At 45.1% G+C, this 23453-nt stretch overlaps 1 protein-coding gene across 1 annotated transcript in view; it reads right to left on the reverse strand.

The window, feature by feature from the left end:
• MAML2 (mastermind like transcriptional coactivator 2) overlaps positions 1-23449 on the reverse strand; it is a 215428-nt gene extending 191979 nt beyond the window's left edge. Inside the window, exon 1 of the mRNA XM_064645110.1 lies at positions 22431-23449. Within this exon, the coding sequence (XP_064501180.1) occupies positions 22431-22823 (393 nt within the window). The 5' untranslated portion in view covers positions 22824-23449. The remainder of the gene's footprint in view (positions 1-22430) is intronic.
• Positions 23450-23453: the final 4 nt, after the last annotated feature.

Consider the following 23453-nt stretch of genomic DNA (forward strand, 5'->3'; position numbering starts at 1 on the left):
CTGTTTGCAGTATTGCCAGCACCCTTAGTTAGTCCCTCTAATTAGTCTCTGCCTAACCATGGCCTTTCCTTCTCACTTGGTTAGCCTGAAATGCTAGCCTGGTAAAAGTTAGGACTTCAGCAAGAACACACCACTAAACCAAATGAGACTACTTCACTGTGTACAGGGAAGCTTTGTACACCACTGCCCAATATAATAAAGCATCAGGACGAGGATGCAGTTAGGTTTGAAGCAAGTTTACAGCTTCACTCCAACTTCCTCTCTGCCCACTGCCCTGAAGCTCAGACAAGCCCAACGCAAAGAGAGTGAATCCCCTGGGGCCAGAGGAAGGAGTGTGCAGAGGTTTCCTTCCCTTTTCTCCCCACCTCACCCCAGTTCTGCCAGTTTTCCTTCCCTGATACTTGTAGAAGAATGTAAGCACCATTGACACCCATGTCTGGGGGCCTGAAAATGGTACAAGCTAACATAGCTAGACCTGCTATAGGATATATCCTTAGCTGGGTTTGGCTCAATAACTATTAAAACCATTTTTCCCTTAGGGGAGGAAAATAAAGCAGGAGCTCCAGAAGCCAGCTTCCCAAATTTCTCTGACAGCACAGCATGTATGACCCCAGAAAATTGCTGCTGCAGTTTATACCAGCCAGCTCCTCTCTGGTTAGTGGAGGAAAAGCTGAGAAACATTAAGTTCCTTAGAGAAGGAAACTTCAATAGTTCCTCAGATGGATCAGCATACAAAATAACATGCATTTTCAAGACATGGTTCAGTTTAAGGATGACTCCCTAAATGATAAACAACTTTGTGGATTCTTTCACTGTACACTCAGTAGCAACTTTTCCTTTGGAAAAACAGTGGTAGAACTGGGTCCAAGTGTCATTAAGAAGCCCAACTCTTATGCTTATAAACTACTAAAAACAATCCCTTCATTTCATAAGATGTTGCTGCTTTTGGATTCACCTACATCTGTTGTCCTCTTGGTTTTGTTGCTGAAAAGACTTGGAACAAATTATCTCCTGGAGTAAACCAGTGTGTTCTCAGCTGATGTCAGTAGTGCTGCACCAGTTTGCAGTAGTGGCAAATCTGGCCCCAGCCACACAAGAATCAGGAAACTGAGGTTACAGAAAGGTTTTTTTGTACTACAGGAATGAATGACAGTGCAGTTTCAGTTTCCTGTGTGACTACATTTCTCACATCCCTCACTTTTGGTCTTTCTCACACACTGGATCCCAAGCACAGCGTGCTGCAAGGAAAGATTAAAGTTGTTGCAGATCTCATTAGTCTGCAGTGTTCCTGAACATGTAACTACTACAACTCTGTGGGGAGGACAAAAATGTCTGTACTGAACCAGTAATGTCACAAAAACAAGTAACAGCAAAGAGGAGGAAAAAAAGGCAGGATAAAAGCAACTCTTTCGAGTAGAGGATTAGCTTTAAAGCAACAACTGTTCATCTCCCTGGGTAACTCCTCTGTGGTGTAAGCTGTCACAGATCCATGAAGCCAAATTATTTATGCTAGATGATTTGTCCTGCTGTGTTTGAAACACCAGGTTTAGTCCACTTTGTGTTGCAACTTGTTGAGTCATCACAGCCACCAAGTAACTGGAAAATCATCTCCCAAGACAAACCCTGTTAAATGCAATGAGATACAGCAAAGAGCCAGTGGCTTTTCTGACAAACCATGGCTGGATCCTGTGGTGGTACCTAATCTTTAGATCCTCCCTAGATCACAGTGAAATCAAAAGGAGTTTCTGTCACCTCCCATGTTGTCAAGATCTGCCCCCAGCTTCTCAGCTGGAGCTCCCAGCTCAACCACAGAATACTGCAAAACAGCTTAACATCAGAGACTGCAATGGTACGCAGGCAGTTTTTTACCTTTGGAAGTAAACAGCTGTTGGCTGCAGTTCATGGGAGTCTCACATTGTCAGAGGTTTTACAGGATGCACCTCCTGACTATGATCACAGGAGAACTGCCAGCACCAGAAGAAGTTTGTCACTGACTGATGCAGAACCAAGATTTTCCTGTGTGTTCTCTGGCCAAATCCTATAGAAAGTAATTTTGCTTCCTCCTATCCATACAGAAATCAGAGCTTTGCTAGATGTCAATTTACGATGAACATTTAGAACACCTTTCCCTAAGAAATGTATGTTAAAATAGGACTCCTAGATTCATCCAGTATAACACTGAGCAGTCAGGTAGGAAATTATTATTCAAAACAAAAAGTAAGAAAATTATCCCTACAACAGTTCTTTTCTATAGAAAATGGATTTTTTTTAAATATTCAGAAGCCCTAAAAGCAAAGAGTCCAAAACGAAATCGTGTCATTTCCCACCTGCTCAAATACATTTTGAAAAGAGGCATGTGCCTGTACCTCAATTAAATACAACATGAGAACGTGACATGGCAGCCAGGGTTGTAGGGAAAAGTTCACAGTTACAACAAATTATAGTATGCAGTGGTATTTTAATGCTTCAGAATAACCCTGACAGCCTACACCTAGTTTCTGTAGTCTAAGAGGGAGTCTGGTGAGAAGGCAGTGGCTAACCAAGGATTCAGGCAGGGTCTAGTCTCCTGGATGAGACCTGTGGCCGCAGTTATTCCTCCTCTAATGTGGGACTAATGGAACTGGCTGCCTTTGTAAATTGCTTTGAGATCTGCCCATAGAAAGTGATTTGTAGGAAGCATGCATCGCTATTAATTCCACCTCCAGGGAATAATGGCACTACTCAGAATACGGGAAGCTCAGTATGAAGATAGCTTTTTGCTGGATTTGGGCCTTGATTAATTTTTTTCCCTGTTTATACTATGTATTTACTTCTTGCACTTCATTCAGAATAGATAATGAAAACAGTATAGTCTGCTTCCATTTTTGTTTCTGGAATAGACTAAAGACTTTAATGGACTCAGACTCAGCATAGCTCTAAATGCTCCTTTCTGTACAGATACAGAAAAAAAAGTGGAAAACAGCAAAGGATTTTTTTTCTTTTTGCATCTCCTCTATTTAACGCAATCAGCCTTAGCAAAGTGCACTGCACTCCTCCTTGTTAAAGCAGTCCTGTCCTTTACTTTCTCTCCTTGCCTTGGAATTGCTACAGAGGGGTAAAGTTCTGCATGGCTCACTCACACAGTTGTAATAAGTCAGAGCAGGCTGGCTCCCTGCCCAACAAAACACAAACTCCCCTAAGTCTCCAGCTTTTCCATGGCAACACCACAGTCATCAACACAGCAAACAATTCCTCCAACCCCTTCTACTTCTCCCCTCTTAGCTCAGGGAAGGATTGCATTGCAACCAGCCCATGGACTTGTGCTAATTATCAGGCATGAAAGGAGATAGTGATGGAGATCACGTTACCCTCTGCACAGAGCTTTAAGTGAGATCAAAGGAAAGAAAAGGCACTGAAACACTCAACACTTCTCAGCGTACTCTGCTTAAACGGGAAAAGATTGTTGCTGCACGTACAAGATACGAAACACCAAAAAGTGTAAGCACGCTGAGGCTGAACCAAGTCTGCAAACAGCACAACAAAGCAGGAGTCCAACCCTGAGTAGAGTCCCTTAGCCCAAGGTGTCTAACAGCCTGATCCTAGCCATGGTTATCAATGTGCACTTGTGCCGGGCCAGTGCCTGGCTTTCAAGGGATAGCACCAGACTGATGGTTCAGCAAACAGGGTTGTTCCCCAGCTCTGCTGGAAGTAGCACTGCTCATGATCTTCATGGAGGGGAGCAGTTACATCGCTGGGTCCTGATCTGTCACTGCTTTGCATTGGCATCCTTCACACCTGTCCAAATAAAAGCCAACACCAGGACTGAACACCACCATCCTCACCTAGTAGCATTTTACTCACACTTCACGTATATAGGACCTCACAAGCTGCAAGGCAATAGAAGATTAGGCCCCAAAAGCTCCAAAATATTTTAACTAAGAGCTAGTGGTTTTCAAGCTGTGGTCTGCAGGGTCTGAGGACTACTTCTGAAGGGTCTGTGGACTACTTCTGAAGGCTCTGTGAGAGCTAAGTAAGAAAACCAAATCAGTTGCCAAAAGGCTTAAATTAGTTGTAAATGAACCTTCATATGCATTGAAGAACTTCTATAGGATCTGTAGTTTGTAAAAGATTGACAGGTATGTCCATAGGCTTTATACTTCCCTGCAGACATGGCAAGAACCTGTTCTGTGCAAGAAAAGCTACCCTGTTTTTGGATAATTTGAGGGTATATGTGACAGCATGGATAAGAGTATGGGCAGTTCTCTGCCACTAAGCCTCAGCAGTTTAAACTCAAGAATGGATATAGTTTTCCTGGCATAAGCCAGTTCTTTGGACTAAGATTTTGCTTGTTTAGTTTTAAGGCTCTCATTAATGTAAAAAAAGCTTTGTAGGCTGGAAATGCCATAGGCCAACTACCTCCTTGTGGACAAAGTAATTTTTAAGATAAATTGGCCCCAAAACAGCCATTTCCAATACAAAACCTGATGCAAAAGAATGTCCTTCAGGCTTTACAAAATTATTTAGCTATTTTTATAACATTTGAAAAAATTATTTCTCTGGAAAAAGTTCAAAATGTAAATAATACTCCAAGTATTCAAGCTTAAATGTAGGCTGAGGTAGCCGTGTGCTTTCAGTGTGCCTGGCCTTGAAGTAAACCCGTGTGAAGGTGTGAACCTCTGCTACTGGACCAGTGACCGGAGGGTGTCAGTCCGCATTGCAAAATCCTGCCACCGTTTGTCTTTCTTCACTGACACACATGTGACTGAGGCACTATGGGGCCACGGTCCCTTGTACAAAGGCTCTGCAGTTTGCCTTGTTCCAGTATAACCTGTGGGAGAATTTATCCATCCTTTGGGGTGAATGGTGCAAACAAGAACCTCAGGAAGGATTCTGGTGCACTAAGAGCACTTCAGTTACATGGGTTTCAGCCCAAGTTAGTGTGGAACTGCTCTAAACCATATCCTCAACCAGATTAGTTTGTTCAAACCTACGTTTGAGACATTTTGGTGTGGATAACTTAGGCGAGAGGGTGAGCTTTCTACATGGTAGACATACACATGGCTCAGGCAGGATTTGCTGCAACTGATACAAAGCCGGATACCCTAACTAACACTGAGTTTAACTCTCAGTGGCAAGAGAAGTACTTTACAGGATGCACACAGTGTGATGAGGTCTTACTGATGATATTACTATGCCATTTTAAGATTGCTTCACCGTGGCCACTGGGTTACATCTGCCCAGTATAGGTGCCAAAATATAACCCACTGGTCAGTGTGTTATGCATCTGCTTCTGTGGCTCATCCACAGAGGAAATGAGTCTTTCAGTTATTACTCTAAAAGTGCTGGTTCTTCAGCCCACACTATGATAGCTCGTAAATTTAATTCTAGAGGTCCCTGACCTCTAGAATTTGGTAGTGGTGAAAACAGTGGTTAGCTTGCAAGCCTCTGTGTGTTAACATGAACAAGGACACAAAAAAAGAGGTTATCCTATGATTATGTACTGATGACCTGAACAAAGCCAGTCAATCCAAATTGAGTTCTTTTATGAAAATTATTTTTAATTTGATTTTCCTTATATTAAGAACATAACATTTCACTTCAGGGTTGGGCCCAGTCCTTTTTTCTTCAGTGGCAACAAGACCACTGTCTTCTCTGTGAACAGGGTCACTAGCATAACCCCAATGGCTCCTACTGATATACAACACCACCATTTCCTCCTGGGACTCTGTGATGCACTGCCACAGCAATCTCAGAACCTACAAGACCTACAGACCCAGAAAAGCAATCTAGAGTTTTGCATTAGTCTGCCTCAGCTGTGATAAGATTCCCTTCAATAGGCTGGGGAGCCTATGGATGAATGTGACATTCCTGCTATCACTCCCTCATGTGCCACTGGTGATGGCTGCAGAAGCACATCAGGATATGGGCCCCAAGAGGCATCCTCAGATGAAGGAGGTCAGATTGGATTCCAGAGAGACCACAAAAGCAAAGATCAAATGGCTTATTAACCAGAGGTGAAATTTCAGCCTTGTTGTTATCCATACAGATTCTCTTCTTTCTCTCACTGGTGTTAATCAGAAGAAAGTAATGAGATTGGGTATAAAACTGTAGGGTTCTGCCCTAGCCAAGGTCTACATGTTTATTTTCTGCTCTGTACCCAGCCGCTCAATCTGCCTTTCTGCATGCAAAGCCATTCCCTGTCAGCAGATCATACCTTTTCACTCTGCAACACCAGGTACTCATTCCCTTCACAGACGGATGGGATGAAAGGTCTCAACCATCTGCTTAGAGTTCCTGTGCAAGCGAAGGAATCACTTAACCCACACTGGGAAAACAAATGTGAAACCCTTCATACCATCATCCTGCATTATGGTTCAGCCCTACCCAATTCTTATCAAAGGTGTCCCTTGCCATTAGCCACAACAGCCCCAGATACCAGTTGCTCTGGTTTGCATGTCTCTACCCCCCACCACATCAGCTGTTCATTGCTGCTTTAGACACAACAGTGGGCACCATCACCAGTGCAAGATGAAACTGTTCCAATAGGAACCGAACACTCCAGCTTAATTTCGTGTTCTCCTTCTCAGGAGGGTTTTCATTAATAAGGAGGCCTTCTTCTGCCTGTGAGTGGGGAAGGCACTGACTATCTCTCCTGCTAAGCAGCCCCTCCTGGCTACTGCAGAAAGACTTGGCACTAGCACATCCCTAACCGGGCTAAGAGGCGGGAAGCTTTGCACATTGGTTCATGTAAGGCCACACTCTATTTCTGACGCTGTGTCCTAGGAGTACAGTCCCCTGTTTGAAGGAGCCTGAGGGCCTTAATGGGCCCTCAATAAGCACCTCTGGGTGGTGCCCTGCCCTTCTTGGTTTGGGAATCACTTGTGTGAAGGATGCTTTTTTCTTATCACTTGAGTTCCTCACTGGAACAGATTGCCCAGAGAGGTTGTGGAGTCTCCATTGCCAGAGACATTCCAGAACCATCTGGAATGGTTCTGTGCAATGTACTTTAGGATGGCCCTGCTTAAGCAGGGAGTTGGACCATATGACCCACTGCAGTCCCTTCCAACCTGACTCATTCTGCGATTCTTAGTTTCTGCTGGGGCATAACTAGACAGCTCTTTGCCTCAGTTTACTGCTATGTCAGAGGAATTGCTGGAAGTGAGATGCAAGAGCAGGCAAATAAATGAAAGGGGGAGGCAGTGAGGAGAAGAGTTGATTAACGAGACCATCCTAACCAGGGGCTACTGGGGAGTGCCACAAGTAAAACTAATGGAAAATAAACACTGACAGTAGCTGTAGCTTGTTCCCATCAAGGAAACCAAATGAAATCTGAGGGTGCAGAAACTGCAGGACCTGTTCAGAAAAGTGCTCTCATTAATAATGTTTCTGAGTGACAATCAGAGGTATTATTGACATTTATTGCCTTGCATTTGAATTTTGCTGCAGAAACCCTCTAAGTCACAGGAAACCTTTGAACAATCCATTTCTGGTCTATAGCATCTCAGTCACTCACAGCAAATCTCTGCAACCAGGTCCTCACCACTGCAAAGTCAGTTGGATGGGGGAAGGACAAGAAGATCTGCTGTCTGCAATGCTCAGTGCCTAGTAAAAGAGCTTGTACAGCTCTTTTAACCTGTGCTCAACAGAATATCTCATGCCTCACTGCCTCATGTTTTTAGCAAGGCCCCAATCTCCTTCCTGTCATTCCTTGATAACAAGGTAATAAATGCAGTAAAGATACTGATGTGTTAGATTAGATTGGATTAGATTAGATAAGAGAGGGTTACAAGAGACTCCAATCAGCACAGTTGTTCATGCAGGACTTAAACATCTCTTGCTATAGGCAGCTTTGTTTTGCTTTCAAGTCCTTTGCTCCTGTAATCTTGCACCCTTACAAATCATTTCAGAAGCTGTCAACTCCTAACAGGTAGCTCCTTGCTCCCATGAGAGGCAATGGCTCTGGACTCCCCTACAAAGCACTCACATTAAGTTGGTGCCCACATAACCTTTGAAGTGCACACATGGAAAGGTTTGTAAAGCAGAAAAGGTGACAGCTAAAGAAGGGTTAAGTGCTGAGGGAGAAATCCTAAACTGAGGAAACAAAGCATATCAAGACACGGAAAGGTACAAGTTTTAGACATATGAATGGTTTGTAATAGGGCTCATAAAACAGGAGATCTGGCCACTTGGCTCCTGTTGCACTGCTGCAGTGGAGTTGGTCAAATTGGATCACCAGGGTTTTTCCTTGAAAAATGACAAAAATAATTTTTCTACTTCTTGAAAGGATGACTATCCTGCTCTGTACCAATTTGCTTTCCTAGTCCCAGGGTAATTTTTTCAAGCTTCCTTTGCTTACATGTCATAGGATTGCACAGAGAAAGACACTCAGACACGGACAGCAAAATTTCACTCTTCTCCTTTGCCCTTCAGCTCTGACTCTGCTCTCAGCTCCTAGCACTGGCCTCTAACACAACATTAAGATTGATGCTTGCTTACTTACATGCTACATGTGCTGGGAAGTCCAGACATCCCAGCATCCTGCAAGGACCAGGCACCTGTGAGCCTGAGAGACAGTTCCAGAATTAATACTAGATTTCCCAGCAGGGACCTTCCTGTGTGTGGTATGCCTAGAGTCCTTCACAGGTAAACCCCTTTTTAATAAATTATTGCCTTCAGTTTTTTTGATATATTTTCAGTAATATATCTAAAGAAAGAAAAGCCAAAACAAAGGGAAAGCAGAAACAGTGGCAGATCACAAGGCAATGATAATAATTCATCCTTCTCTGAAGGAGTTCAGTTAAATCACTGGCAAGAAAAGACTGTCTCTTACTAGCACAGTTCGGGATTTTTCCTAGATCACACATACTTGGAAGGAAGGAAATGGGCCTTTTACATTTGTTCTCTAGTATTTCTAACTGTTCAAGAATCAACAAGGCCTGTCTTTATACAAGACATTTAAAAATAGTGTTTTCACTGTACAGCAAACCCAAATGTCATGTTAGTACTACAAGCATAATTTCAGAAGTAAATAGGTAACTACTTCTTAGGCAAATACAAGGAATACTTTGACCTCTGGCACTGATGGATGACTCATTGACTGATGCACTGATGTCACATGTCAGTGGTTTTTTGTGAGCAATGGCTCCAGTCTGTATTCTTGACTCAAGTAAAATCTCATAGGGATACATTTTCCAAAGGTCTCTAGAGATTTTAGGCTGAGATTCAAAAATACAATTAGATGTCCAGTTCCCCTTGGTTTCAGTAAAGTACAGAGAAGATTAGATGCCTAGATGTTATAAGTAAAAAAGATTTGGACTCCTAGCTGTTCCAAGACTGATCATTGGGATGCAGGAGAGGAATCCAGGAGTTCAAGGATCAAACCCACTATCAATCACAGTTATAGAAATAATTTTAACTCTGTAAGAAAATTTCTAAGACATAATTGCTCTTCATTTAATTGTAATGGCTTTAAATAATCCTCACATTGCAACACACCTACATTATAGAACATTACAGAGGCATACAAGCAGCAGAACTACCAAAATTTATTTAGAGTTCAGAGACACTCAAGATTCTGTAGCGTGAGTCAAAATGTAAAGGGTGACTAGGAGAGCCTCCACATTTTCTGCCTTTCCCACACCACTCTGTCCTACTTAAGTGTCATTAAAAATACAAGACAGTGGATGTACTACTATTCTCAAAACTTTGGTGTACTTTTAAGTATTTCCTGAATCAGATCAATAAAGATGCCTTCTCCAAGATGGGGTCCACTTAAGGAAGCAGCACTCAACACAGAAAGTATTTATAATCATCTGTTTAACATCACATGTATTTTTTAAGTATTTTTCTGAACTGGAGCCTGAGCATTCAGAACTGCATGCCCAGTCTGTGAGCACTCATGGCCTGTGGTGAGAGGCTGAAGAACCTACAAGAGCCTTGTAAACTCACAGAAGTTTTTGCTCTAACTTTCTTATGACAATGATGCAGGACCTTTGAGCTCATCCTTTATAAAACTAATGAGAGGAGGAGAGAATACACTTGTGATCATTAGATTTCCAGTTGAAGTAAAATGAGAAAGACAGCTAGAGAAGCAGAATGAGGGAACACGAGGAGAACATGTGGAAAACATGTGTTCAACATCTCTCTTTTAGCCTGGCCCTCTGGCCTTTCCAAGCTAGAAAAACAACATTATGAAGCAGTGTCAGGAGCATGAAAGGAGAGAAGGGAGGGCAATAGACCAGGTGAGAGAGGGGTGAATGTGGAGGAGGAAGAATGGCTAATAGCTTTGGGAAGTGGAGGAGGGGGACGACAGAGAAGGACTTCACCAGGGTAAGGGGATGAGTGTGATTTTTGTGACCAAAAGTCACAACGCGAGGCTGTGGTGAAGAGTCCTTCTGACCTGTGTCAAAGAGCCTGTGCTTTGATGACAGCCTGGGAGACCCAAGCACAGACAGGATGTCCTGGGAGAGGGCTGCAAGAACCACGATAGTCCATTGCAGTAAATAGCCCGTATGGCACACTGGTCATCGAAAGGCAGTTATCCTTCATGGGCACGACAGAATGAACACACATCCAGTACATTAGCAAGGGGGTTACTGATCTCACTAGCCATCCTGACTCTAGCAGGGTCTCTCAGATATATTGTGTGTGGTACAAATGTATCTCAAAGGCCTTACATATGGTTGGTTTATACTGAAAGTTTTAGAAGTACATACTGTTTACTCAAGGAACTGGATTAACTTCTGCAGAGCTATTCTGGTCCACCTGTAAATACACAGACTAAAGGGCTTTATGAAATGTAGTTACTGTGTATTAGCAAGTGGCAATTTTTAAAACCTGGATATCTCGTGTTATGAATGCTGGAGGTTTGTTTTGGTTTCTAAACACCAAAAATGACAGGATCAGGCTATACAACTACTGGATACCAATATTTTTTCCCCCAATTCAAAGCTGTTTTTTATCCCCCAGTCCCCTAGGGCTAAAAAAGTTGTGTGTTAAACTTGCAGTATAAACTGCTGCTGGGAATTACCCTCGTCCTGATGCCCTTGCTTAGATGAATAGCAAGGTCTGTATGGTGATTGACCAAGACGGTGAGAGGGGAGAGGACTGTGGTGTTCCCAGCCCTGCTCACACAGGAGCCTCAAAGACTCCAGCCCAAGCACATCTACAGCTTCCTTAGTTGCTGAGAGTGACACTTATGGCATCCTAAGAACTCCTACGTGGAGCATGGTCACACCTAGTCTGAGGATGGTCTTCATGCTGAACCTGGGGCTGTACTCTTCGATTCACCATCCACACAGACAGTAAATTGTACCTTTAGGTTGCCTCAGGCACCCCTAGAAGGACAGTCTAAACTTGCCCAAAAAGTTGGCTCAGAATAACTGAATCAGCCATTATCTCTGTTCTCTAAACTGATGATTTTGACAGAAAGCAAGAGGATTTTGTGGTAAAAGGGGCAAAAAAAAGCAGGGAGGTGGGGGGATGGGGCCAGAATGTGTTTGCAGCTGCTGGCCATCAAATTTCAATTCAATCAACATGACTGAGTTCCAGCTCCTGGGAAAGAGAGCTTTTGATGACATATTGACATAGCCTGAACTACAGTGGTCCAAGTGGCAGTGCTATAATTATAAGGATTATATTTAATACTGCACTTAAAAATGAAGGTCTGAAACACTGTGACACTCTCTCTCTCCCTAAAAGCTGGCCAAAATATGTCCTAGGAACCATTATGGTAATACACAAAGTTGGTAGGAAAAAAAGAAACCGCCAGAACTCAAATCATCATGAAAGGGAATCATATGGCTGGCAGCTCAGGTCTGCTGGGAGATGAGCAGTAAGGAGGAAAAATGAGTGTGAAAGGAAGGGCAATTGGATTTTCAGGATATATGGAAAGTAGTTTTTAAAAGTACAGAATTAACTGGTTTAAGGAAATAAGTCAACTGATAATTAATAAACTACTTACTTCTGAATTTGGATTCTTTTTGCAGCATGTTGTGGACTTCAGCCAGGCTGAGGCCTGTTTGTTGAACAAAGACCAAACCCTGCAAATATTTCTAGACTTGCTTAATTCGACACATCTTGATTTCAGTGTGATTACCCATGTGTGCACAATTAAGCACATGCATAACTGTTTCCGGGAACTGGGCCATAGAGGTAAGCAGCCGCATGTTGAAGACCAAGTGTATGTAGCTTGGAAGGATGTTGAACCAAAAGCTTTCAGAGAAGCAGAGAGAATGCATTTCTTTGGAAAACAAAATAACTGACTATAAACTAGCATAATGACCAAAAATAAAAAGCTTGATCCTGCATTAGGCTGATGTTCCACAGTGCCACGTCCACAGAATTTCCCATAGGCGTTTTCTGGAGGGGCAAATCAGATCAGAATCGAGACTAAAAAACTCAGGTGTTGAGATGCCATAGCAATGAGGGAAAGGGGGGGAAAAAAGGAAAAAAGAGGAGGGGAGAGAAAAAGGAAAAAAGGGGAGGGGAGAGGAAAAGGAGGAAGGGGAGAGAAAAAGGAGGAAGGGAAAGGGGAAGGGGAAGGGGAAGGGGAAGGAAAGGGGAAGGGAAGGGAAGGGAAGGGAAGGGAAGGGAAGGGAAGGGAAGGGAAGGGAAGGGAAGGGAAGGGAAGGGATGTGGCACTAAACCTGCATTATATGGGAAAACTGTTGTTTAAACATGTCTCAAAATGGCTTTTTGTGGTCTCTTTGCAAACACATGCTTCCTCTTCCCAAGATCCCCCACGGTAGTGTTATCTCAGGAATGTCCTGAGAAGATGTCCTAAGGTGTTCTCACTGGACCTTGTTAACCCCTTCCTGTGATTGGGTGTTCCTGTAAGGCCCTTGAGACTTCTAATTGGTTACTCTGTGATTCCTCCTAACCCTATAAATGTGACATCCCCAACAATAAACGCTCTCTTGCCTCCCCTCCATGCCCCGTGTGCTGTCTCTGTGCCTGCCATGGAACCACGTGCGTGGGGGGAGGGGAGAGCACCTCTCCCCTCCAGGCTCAGGACCTGAAGAAACCCCTGACGCTGGAGTTCCCTTTCCCTATCCTTCAAGACGTCGGAATGGTTCCTCAGATGGAAATGGAACTAGAACTGGGCCGCCCCACGCCACGGGGGGAAAGGGATCCAGAAAGGGAAGGGAAGGGAAGGGAAGGGAAGGGAAGGGAAGGGAAGGGAAGGGAAGGGAAGGGAAGGGAAGGGAAGGGAAGGGAAGGGAAGGGAAGGGAAGGGAAGGGAAGGGAAGGGAAGGGAAGGGAAGGGAAGGGAAGGGAAGGGAAGGGAAGGGAAGGGAAGGGAAGGGAAGGGAAGGGAAGGGAAGGGAAGGGAAGGGAAGGGAAGGGAAGGGAAGGGAAGGGAAGGGAAGGGAAGGGAAGGGAAGGGAAGGGAAGGGAAGGGAAGGGAAGGGAAGGGAAGGGAAGGGAAGGGAAGGGAAGGGAAGGGAAGGGAAGGGAAGGGAAGAAGTTGGAGTGTCGGGAGATGGTTTCTAAAGCAACAGAACCCTAAATAAATGGTCTGATTTTCCAAACGTAAACTGAACAGCCCAAGCAGCATTTTTGCCAACTGTCACTGGGGTGGCATTTCTAAAATCTGGTGGAATGACTCATCCCAGAACAACAACTGTTGCCAACAAGGTCTTTCCTCCAGGTCTAGTTATTTGAATGAGAGAGATGTAAAAACAAAATAAACAGAAAAATCAGAGACAGGTTCTTCTCTTGGGGTTCAACTCTGAAGCTTCCTGAGAAGTCACCCACTCTCCAAGATGCCTTCCCAACCCACTGAATAGGAATTCAGGTGATCCTCTGGGCCAAGGAAGGGAACAGCTTTTCTTCCTTCTGCACCTAGTTACCAGCTCTCACACCATGGATATGTGCAGGATGCATCCTCCTGAGCCATTCTGCCCTCCATAGCAGCAAACATTACTAGGGGAAGCATGACCCTGCCGACAGGTAGCACAGTCCTCGAATGGTTTGAGACAGACACCCTTATATTCAGGGGGAAGCACACTTAGTCCAAAGACTACACTGTTGTGCAGTAATTAAACATAGCCCCATTAGCACAAATAACAATCCTTCTTTGGCTAGTACAAAATGCAACAATTTCAAAGACACTTTCTGAAGCAGTGTTGTTTTGCTGAATAATTTATGTCCCTGAGTCCTCCAAAAATGAGCAGCATACACTTCAATCCTGCAATAGCTATTCAGTGGAGACAGTGCACATTATGTTCAGTAAGCTCATTGCTTAAACACTGTTGCCATGACTATAAGAAAATGATTTTACTATTGTTTACGAGAGACTCTCAATAAGTCATTACTACAGTAGCCAGAGTTTTGCCTCAAGTCAAAATTTTTGGGAAGAAAAAAAAAATCTCACAGGTGAATTATCTTGATCTTTGTGATCAAGATAATTCACTGAAAGACTTCAAAACTGAATACATCGTACAGTGAGGAATGAAAATAAATAAGAATCACCACTGTCTCAGGACTATTAACTATCTGGTTTTCTGACTGTTTCATTGGCAAATTCCATGGAGAAGAAAAGCCCTGAACTAAATACCTGTTGTAACTCATTTTCAAGGAAGACGTAATTTATAGGGCAAGCACCAATATAGGAGTTGAACTGTGATAAGTAATGCTGTAAAAACAAACCGCTTTGTACACAATGTAAGGGAAAAAAAGACTTTAAAAATCTGACTTTTCAGTGTCATGCAATGAAATCGATACCTAGAGCACTTAGTTCTGAATTCTCTAGTGCATGTACATGTACAAGAGTCCAGTACATAACTTCTTGATCTCAATAATGTGCTGATGATCAATAGTTTCCAAAACTAAAAAGTAACTCTGAAGCTGTTGGAAAGTCATCCTTACATTTCCTATGGACAGTAACAGGCCACAGAACACAAAGCAAAGAGATGATTAATGGAGTGCTGGACTAGGAGTCAGGAAATCTGGGCTCCATTCCCAGCTCTGCCACTGACCTGCTGTTTGACCTTGGGCATGACACTTGACCTTTCTGTGCTTCTGTTCCTCCTTCCATTCTTTGTCTATCTTGTCTCTTGAGGCCCTAAGCTATACAGGGAAGGGCACAATTCTCACTGGATGTTTGTATAAAATCTACTCTAGGGAGGTGGCTGCAGAGCTCTGTAATAAAGCCAGGGTACCACAGGGATGGCTCTTGCACAATAGCATGTTTTGTTTCAAAACAGAATAGCTATGATAAAGCTTCTTGGTCTTTCATCTGCTAGTCCAGGATCTTACCGGGTCTTTCAGCCAGTTTCAGGCTCAGGCAGCAGGTAAGTGTTTGCAAGATCTGCATCCTCACTTGTCAGAAGCATGTTCATATAAATTCCTAATTGGTACTAATTTCTCTGCACCTTGGTTCAGCTGTGTTTGCAAAAGCATCAGAATTATAACTGAGTGACACAGATAAAAGTAGCTACAGGAGCCATTTCTGAACAAAAGGAATTTCTTCAGGGAAATGCCAAAACCTGTATGTGAAACCACATGCATGAGAATTAAAACTAAAATAAATTATATTTTTTCAGTAAGCATGTTGGAATTTTGTGTAAATTATTCAATTAAGAAATATTTTGTTTCTCCCACCCTGATCCGTAAATGTGAACTATCCTTCATTACTACCAGATGGGAGGCAACACATGCAGAACAATGTAGCTCTCACCTGCTAGCACTGGGGTGCACATGCAGCCTCACAGAGAGCTGATCAATGGTGTATATGATCTCAGTTCCAGTCCTACTTTGCTCCAGCATCAAGTACATGAAACTTGGACACAGACAACTTAATTGGGAGACTAATTTGAGTACAAACTGATGCAGGATCAGAAGCAAGTAAAGCAAGAAAGACTCATTCAGGTTTGTATTTCCAGTACTTATATCTGTGGGTCAAAGGCTGAAAACGTGATTTGAATGCACCTCAAAGGCTTTGCCAAAGCAAACATTCAAAACTCCTGTCTTAGGCTCCATCAATAATGAATTTGGCTTCTGAGCAGCCATAAAACTTACCCTCAGATCTCAATGCACTTTACAAAGATGATAAATAGTATCTTTCATAAAGGAAACCAAGGTTTATGGAAGTGAAATAATAGGAGTAATCTGTTGAATAGATCCTAGAGTCAGAGTAGAAACACCGACTTTTTAGTTTACAGCATGCTCACCTAAAAACTGTTGTTTGAGGGTTGCAGGTATTTTGTTTTAGGTATTGGTGTTGGCACTTCAGTACAATTATGGACTGATTAACTGCATCTAATAATACTTTGTAAGAACCTGACAAGGTATAACAAATTCACAAGTTGGCTCTCAAGTCTCTATGAGAAGCTTTCCAATGGAAATCTGGGACATAAATAGTTTATGCTTTTATTTAAAATAAAAAAAGAAAAAAAAAAAAAAACAAAAGAAAAATCTATCTCTTAATACTATTAAGTTGAAAATGTGCTCCAAATCTCATTCAGCACCAACTCCTCTTCTGCAGCCAAAACCACTGCTTTTTTTCACTGCTCAAAGCTGTTCCAAACTGGAGCAGCATGATATGGGTAAGACCCTTTTCAAGTTTACAGACACTAATTAAGATTCATGGCAAACACAGACCTGTCATGAATCCCATCAGCCTCATCCTACTGCTGCTGAGAGTACCACCACTGGGAAGACATCCAAGGGAACGCTGACATGCGGACACTGGAGAGAGGTCAAAGAGCAGAGACCTTGTTCCTCTTCTCTTCAGAGCAGCCAGGTGCCTAAAGCTGTTCTAGGCACCATGAGCTGATTGTGTGCCCTCTAAAGTGTTGTATAGAGGTTGCTTTAATCACCTCCCTGAACTCCATAGATGTGATGGTATCAGGTCATTATCATGTAGAATTGAGCCTTCTGCAGAAACCAAGGTCCCATGTGCTAGTGAGACAGTGCCACCTGAAGAGCTTAAGCATAGAAGGAAAATAGTGGCACAGCAGGGGACATGTGCAAGGTCACAGAGACACTTTCTGGCAGAGCTGACACCTCTATGTCAGTGCTTTGTTATCTGAAGCAGCTTGCCAGCATAGGAAGGGCAATATGAATGGAGCAGTGGAGATACTACCCTTCCCAAAGTCATCAAAGGGACAGGGATGGAACACTTCTTTTCCACTAATGAGACATGGTTAAGTTTCAGTTTCATAAGCCAACAGACTTAATAAGAAAGGCAGACTACAAGCCTGTGAAGACAGTATCTTGGTAGAAGGGATTGTTGACAGCAGTTAGGAAGAAGAATGGAGGCATGCTATGGCCTTTCTTAACTTGCTGACTAACCTAGCTGCGGGGGTTTTTTGGTTGCTGCAACTTAACTGAACCTCACATACACCTTCTGCAAGCAGTGTTCTTTGAAAGGGGAGAAGTACTAATAGTGATGCAAGTCAAAGTTTCTGCAAAACAGCTTCTCTAACTCAGACATGCCTTTCTAAGGTTCAGATTTCCCCACAGAGCAGCTAACATTTTTGCTGGAGTCATACTTCTCAGCACAGAACAAACAGAAGCAGTATATCACTTCCCTTTGTTGTGGTGCTACAGACGAGGGACTCAATTTGAGTACTGCAGGGGATGCAAGAACTCTATCAGAGAACATGCAGTAATAGCCAGGAAAGTTAAGTGCACGAGTTGGCCTTGGAGAGCATGTCAAGTCCAGGCAGAGACACTGTTCCTATACTCACTACCTACAGCAAGTTTGGTGGTGGAAACAGTCTGTGAAACAGTTTCAGAATGGAGGAGACTTTCATTAGATGTATTCAAAGCTTAAGAAGCTTTAAATGGGGCAAGTGATTTGGTGGGAGTGCTAAGCCTGAAGAGGCTCCCACACTAGTGTAAATTTAACAAACCCACTTTCTGAACTTTTCATTAAATATAGCTTTTATGCAGCTTCCAGGGAGTCTTCTTGATTTTGGTTTGGAAAACATTCTCGTGGCTGAGGGGAACAAAGATTTTAAACGGTGCTCATGTCCATCCTAACCAAATTGCTCCCAGCAGGCCAGAGGGCCCATGACAGAAGATCAAAGTTTTCTACCCACAATGTGACATTCATTTTGCCTGACTTGGCTTTATCAGAACACACAGCTTCAGTGCTGCAGAAGCCCAAGTAGCAGACAGTGGTCCTTCACCTCACAAACAGAACATTTCATTGCTTTGGCACTAAACTTTGTCAGGCACAAGATCCCACTCTAGCTTTGCAGGATGGTTTGTGCTTTAATCCACCTGCTTTAATCACCATACTGTAACGTCACTTCACCCCACAACTGGTCACTTTATACTGCTTGCTTCAGACCACTTCCAAAAGTTACATACATCCACAAACAGAAAATGAAAGTATTTCCGCAGGGTACCCTGGAAGCCAACTAGCAAACAAAACAAAGAGCTTGGGAGAGGGCTTAAGTGTAAACTTGAGCAAAGATACTAGAGCACAATCATTCCTTTTAAAATACTCAGGGACCTTTAATGCTAGCACATGAGGCCAAACCTCAGCAAGCACAGTGTGGATCATAAAAAAAAAAGTCCTAAGGAAATTAATTCAGGATCTCTGCATAAAATAACTGCCTAAATTGAGGTTTTACAAGTCAACCTTGGCTCTTGGTACCAGTCAGGCAGCCCTGTTTTCCACTGAGATCCTCAGGGAACTGGAACAAACCCCTTGACTCTTCTAGATTTGTACAGCTCTTGATAAGAATTTAGGAGAGCAGGAGCAATTAACACATTCCCCTCTTCCTTGGATACAACCCCCTTATAAGATTGTTTTCCCTTTTCTTTTTTTCACCTGCTTGCAGACTACATCTGAGGAGCAGACCACTTTCACAGTCACTTTTCCAAGTGGAGAAAATATTAATATATTTCATTATTATTTTAAATTAATTGTTATAATGATAAATTCAGCACAACTTTGAGATGGGTGAAAGTAGAACAAGTCACCTGTGACTGATGACAAACATCCCTTACCACACTCACAGCCATCTGTGTGATGGCTGCGATGAAAGAACCTGACCTGAATAACACAGCAATGCCCAAGAGACAGAGTTCCCGGCTTGCGCAGAGCAAAATGAGCAGGGCTCAGCCTAAGTCAGAAGAACGATGGACTGAATTGGCTGACGGAGACTTGAAACTGCAGTGCAAGAACTTTCGTATTACCAGTTCAGTGCTTAAGGCACCGAGGAATGCCCTCCAGAGCTAACTGTTTATATGTAACATAAATAGTATAAACAGCTAAGTGCTGGAGGGCATATACATACATATAGATGTATGTCTAAAAGAAAGACAGAATATTTTATCTGTTCCACTCTGCACCATGAAAAGTAACACCACCATGTAAATAAACAAATGTCAGCTCTTGGAAAATGCAGGGAGGCAGAAAGTACAAAAGCTTCCCTAGCCATGTCCTGAACAATAAATTTTTCCTTCACACACACTCACATCCACTGGTCCAGCTAAAAAATCAGATCCCCACTCTCCAATTAGAAAATGCTGCTGCCAAAGGTACTTTCTCAAAAATCAAAGTAACACTGTCAAATTAAGCCCAAACCAAGTCCCGCTAAAAACTCTCTCTCCTGCCAGTTTTAAACTCTCCATTGGGAAAAAATAATTATCAAATAATAGTATCAACAATGTCAGATAATCACTTTAAGCTCTTTGATGTGTTCAAGTGTACGTTGCTTCAAATGTTACTGAGTGTCAAATATTTACTCTTGAGTCCAACTGTATAAATGACCCATCCAATGCCCCTAAAAATGGCAGGCACACATGTAACAAGAGCAGTGGAACCTGCAAAGCAAAAGAAATAACCCTGGGTTTTGCAAAGATTTTCTTGATAGCCAGAAGTCCCCAACGAGAGTTATAACTGCCTTTGCACTTATCTGTGTGGAGGTGTGGGGTTTTTTAAGTGGTGGACTTACAGCAAGGCAGGTGGAACTTTACATTCACCTTGGAGTCAGAAAGGTCTCACATGCTCAGTGTGAGAACTCACACCAGTGCTCCTGTCTTACGCTTCCTCGTGCCAGAGCTATACCTGCTGCAACTGAAGCTCAGAACTGCCCCTTGTTCTGGGACCCTGCGCACCTCAGATGTGCTTTAAGGAAAAAATCCGGAATTAGAGGAATAATGCATATAAGCTTCCACTGGATTTCCTCTTGGGAAACACCCCACAGAGGATGAATTCTGCTTAGAGATTGTTCTCTTGCCACTCATTTATAATGCACAGGACAGCAGGCTTAGTCTGCCTTGTCCTTCCTCTTCAAGTACCATTGGAATAACTGGCAGAGCAAATTCATTTTCCAGCTGTGGTTGGAGGAAAGGCAAGACCCTATTATTTCTTGGTCCATCCCTTCCCTCTGAGCTTTCAAGAAGAGGAGCACAATGCTATACTACCTGATATATGACCCTCAGCCACTTGAATTCATTCCACTTAGACACGTGCATTTTGCTTTTCCTTTTTAATATTTGCAACAATGTTCGAAGAAGCTCTTGGTAAGGGGGATGTGTATCTCCATGACACAAAGACGTGACTTTGAACTGATGCCTTTCTCAGTTTGTTAATTAGGCAGTCCTACCAGAGCAGCAAATGAGGAATGCCTATGTCAAGCATAGAGTGGGAGGATCAGCAATGTGCTATGATACCATTACAACAATGCTGCTTCATGAGCCAGCATTTCTTCAGTGTCGGAACACGGTTCAGGGCCCCAAACATCATGCTCACTGAAGTCACATATCTTGTCAGCAGGATTACTGACTGCTAGCATGCAAAAACGATGGGGTCTTGGTCAGACCTTTTGCTTGTCAAGGACACGTATGTGTGGAGTTTTCTGGGACGTAATGCAACATGCAAGGTGGAGCGAGGGCTGTGCACAGCATCTCCAGCAAGGGGCAGGTTAACATTCATTAGTGGTATTTCAGAAACAAGGACAACCTCTCTGCGCTTAGGACATGAAAATCTTTCAATATTTTCTTTGGAGTAATTTCATTTAGCATTTTCAAACAGCTGTCTCCAGATATTTCATAATAATAGTAACAACTAGTAAAAAAAAATCTGAAAACAAAACAACAAAAAAACCCCCACATAGGCCTGTCCCCTGATTTCAGAAAGTGAATTTTTCTGGGACATACATTATTAGGCAAAAGTTGTTTTTTTTTTTTTCCCATAAGGCAAGTGCAAAGCATTACATTAATACACACTGGAAAAATAAGATAATGGCTTTCTTGATTGTGAGGAGGAATGTGGGAGATTTAATCTGAACACTGAGTCAGGTCGAAGCGCCTAAACTCCCCTTGGACACAATGTTATCGCATTTAACGCTTACATCATCACCCTCACCAATGATGCTGAGTAACGCAGCCCCAAAGGTCGATCCACGCACCGCAGCGAACTCCCGGGTAAGAAGGGAGAAACGACCACAAAGGTACCGTCTTAGCATACGTCAGGCACTAAGAAAGATAAGTTTGATGTCTGGAGCAGAGGGAGCGATCTATTTTCAGCTGTTCGAATAGGAGCCACGGGCCTATCAGGACGCAGTCACTCCTCTCAATGTTTCGCATGTGCGCCGAGAATTAGAGTTGGGAGGCAGCGCAGCGCAGCATACGCCTTCAAAAGCGTGGGGCACTGACTGCTCGTAATAAGTAACAGGAGACACGGCTTCGCCTCCTTGACATGTTCGGAGCAATTTCCAGTTGAAAAAGGTCAACATATCATTTACAAAGCGGCAGTGCCTGGAAAACTCTCGTAACTCTGCTCCGCGAAACACACTGGGTGACAATAACAACCCGCGCATCGCTGGTGAGGTCGGCATTCGGAGCTGACCCGCAGGGCTCTCGGCACTGACCACTGCCCCGGGCGGAGCCACTGTCCGAGTTCGAGGGGCACGGCCGCAAACTGAGTGAAAATAGGTGCCTGAACCTCTGACGAACGGGATGAAGGGGGGCAGGGGGGGCAACTCTGAACTCGGGCGATACTTTAGCGCTACTTTTCACCCCTGCTCGGGGACACGCTGACAGCGCCGGCCGCCGGTGCCCTCCTCAGGGACGCAGCTGTCACCGCCTTGGCAGGGCGATGGCAGAGGCGCGCGACGCGTGATTTTAGGACCACAACACGATTTAAAAAACAAACAAAAACCAACCAAACAGAAAACACCCCAAGCAGTCTCAAAATCCCTTCGAGGCGCACACTCGCCCCCCGCTCGGCGCCGGGCAGACCTGCCCACCGCTCCTCGCACCCTCGATGCCGTGGCGGGGGTCCAGCGCCTGGCAGGGACCACCCCAGGATGCCCGAGGCGCGGGGGGACGAGCTGGGCTGCCCACGGACACGGTGCCGGAGCGCGGCGCTGGCCCCGCACCGCGGGACGGTGCGGGCGGGGCAGGCGCCCCGAGGGAGCGAGCGAGCGAGCGGGGGTCCCCGGCGCGGCGCCTCCCCGCCGGCAGCGGGCGCTGTGACTCACCGCCAGGAGCGCCGAGGCGCGCTGCTCCCCCGCCGGCTGCTCCCCGTTGATGCCGCCGTTGCCGAGGAGGTGCTGGTGGTAGTCCGGGGGCGCCGCGCCGGCGGCGGCGGGGGCGGCGGCGGCGGCCGCCTTGGGGTGCTTGCCGGCCTTGCGGGCGCCCTGCCCCTGCTGCACGAGGTGCAGGAGCTGCAAGGTGCTCTCCCGCTCGCGGTCGGAGCTCTCGGCACGGCCCCGCTCGTAGCGCCCCTCGCAGCTGAGGTGGTGCTGGCGGCAGACGGCGATGCGGGCCCGCAGCCGCTCCACGATGGCGCTGTGCACCCGGGGCGCCGCCGGGCCCCCCCCCAGCAGCCCGGCCCCCAGCCCCGCGGCCTGGGGGGGAGCCGTGTCGCCCATCGCTGGCTGCCGGTCCTGGCCCTCCGGATGGGTCGGTCCTCACTGCCGCATGGAGGAGGGCGGGGGGGGGTGGGGGGGAGAGGCGGGGGCAGCGGCGGGAGCCCGAGCCCGGGGGCTGGCGGCGGGGCGGAGGGCGGTCAGCCCCGCGCCCCCAGCCCACCCCCGCCCGGCCCCCGGGCGGTGACGGCCCCGCGGGGGGTTGACAGATCGGGGGGCGGGGGGGGTCGCTAGGGCTGCGCCAGCATCGGTCGGCGGGAGGGGCGGGGGTCGGGGCCGGGCAGCCCCCGCGGAGGGGCGCCCGGGGAGGGGGTACGGAGGGGGCTCCGCCGGGAGAGAAGGGCGAAAAAAAAAATCAAATAAAGCGAGCCGCTGCTTCCAAAATGAATCCCTGGACGGAGGAGCTCTCCCTCGGGAATGAGTGAGACTTGGCAGGTTTATTGGGTTTATTTTATTTCGGGGGCGCGGGGGGGGTTATTCCTTGAAGTGGAAATTTAAGGCATTGCCGTGCTCGGCGGTGCGGAGAAACCCCCGGCGGACCGAAAATCTCGTAGGTTTGGTGGAGTGGGTTTGTTGGGGGGGTTTCTTTCTTTTTTTTTTTCTTTCCTTTTTTTTTTTTTTTTTTTTTTAAGT

This window comes from Pseudopipra pipra, chromosome 2 (assembly GCF_036250125.1).
Source record: "Pseudopipra pipra isolate bDixPip1 chromosome 2, bDixPip1.hap1, whole genome shotgun sequence".
Lineage (NCBI taxonomy): Eukaryota > Metazoa > Chordata > Aves > Passeriformes > Pipridae > Pseudopipra > Pseudopipra pipra.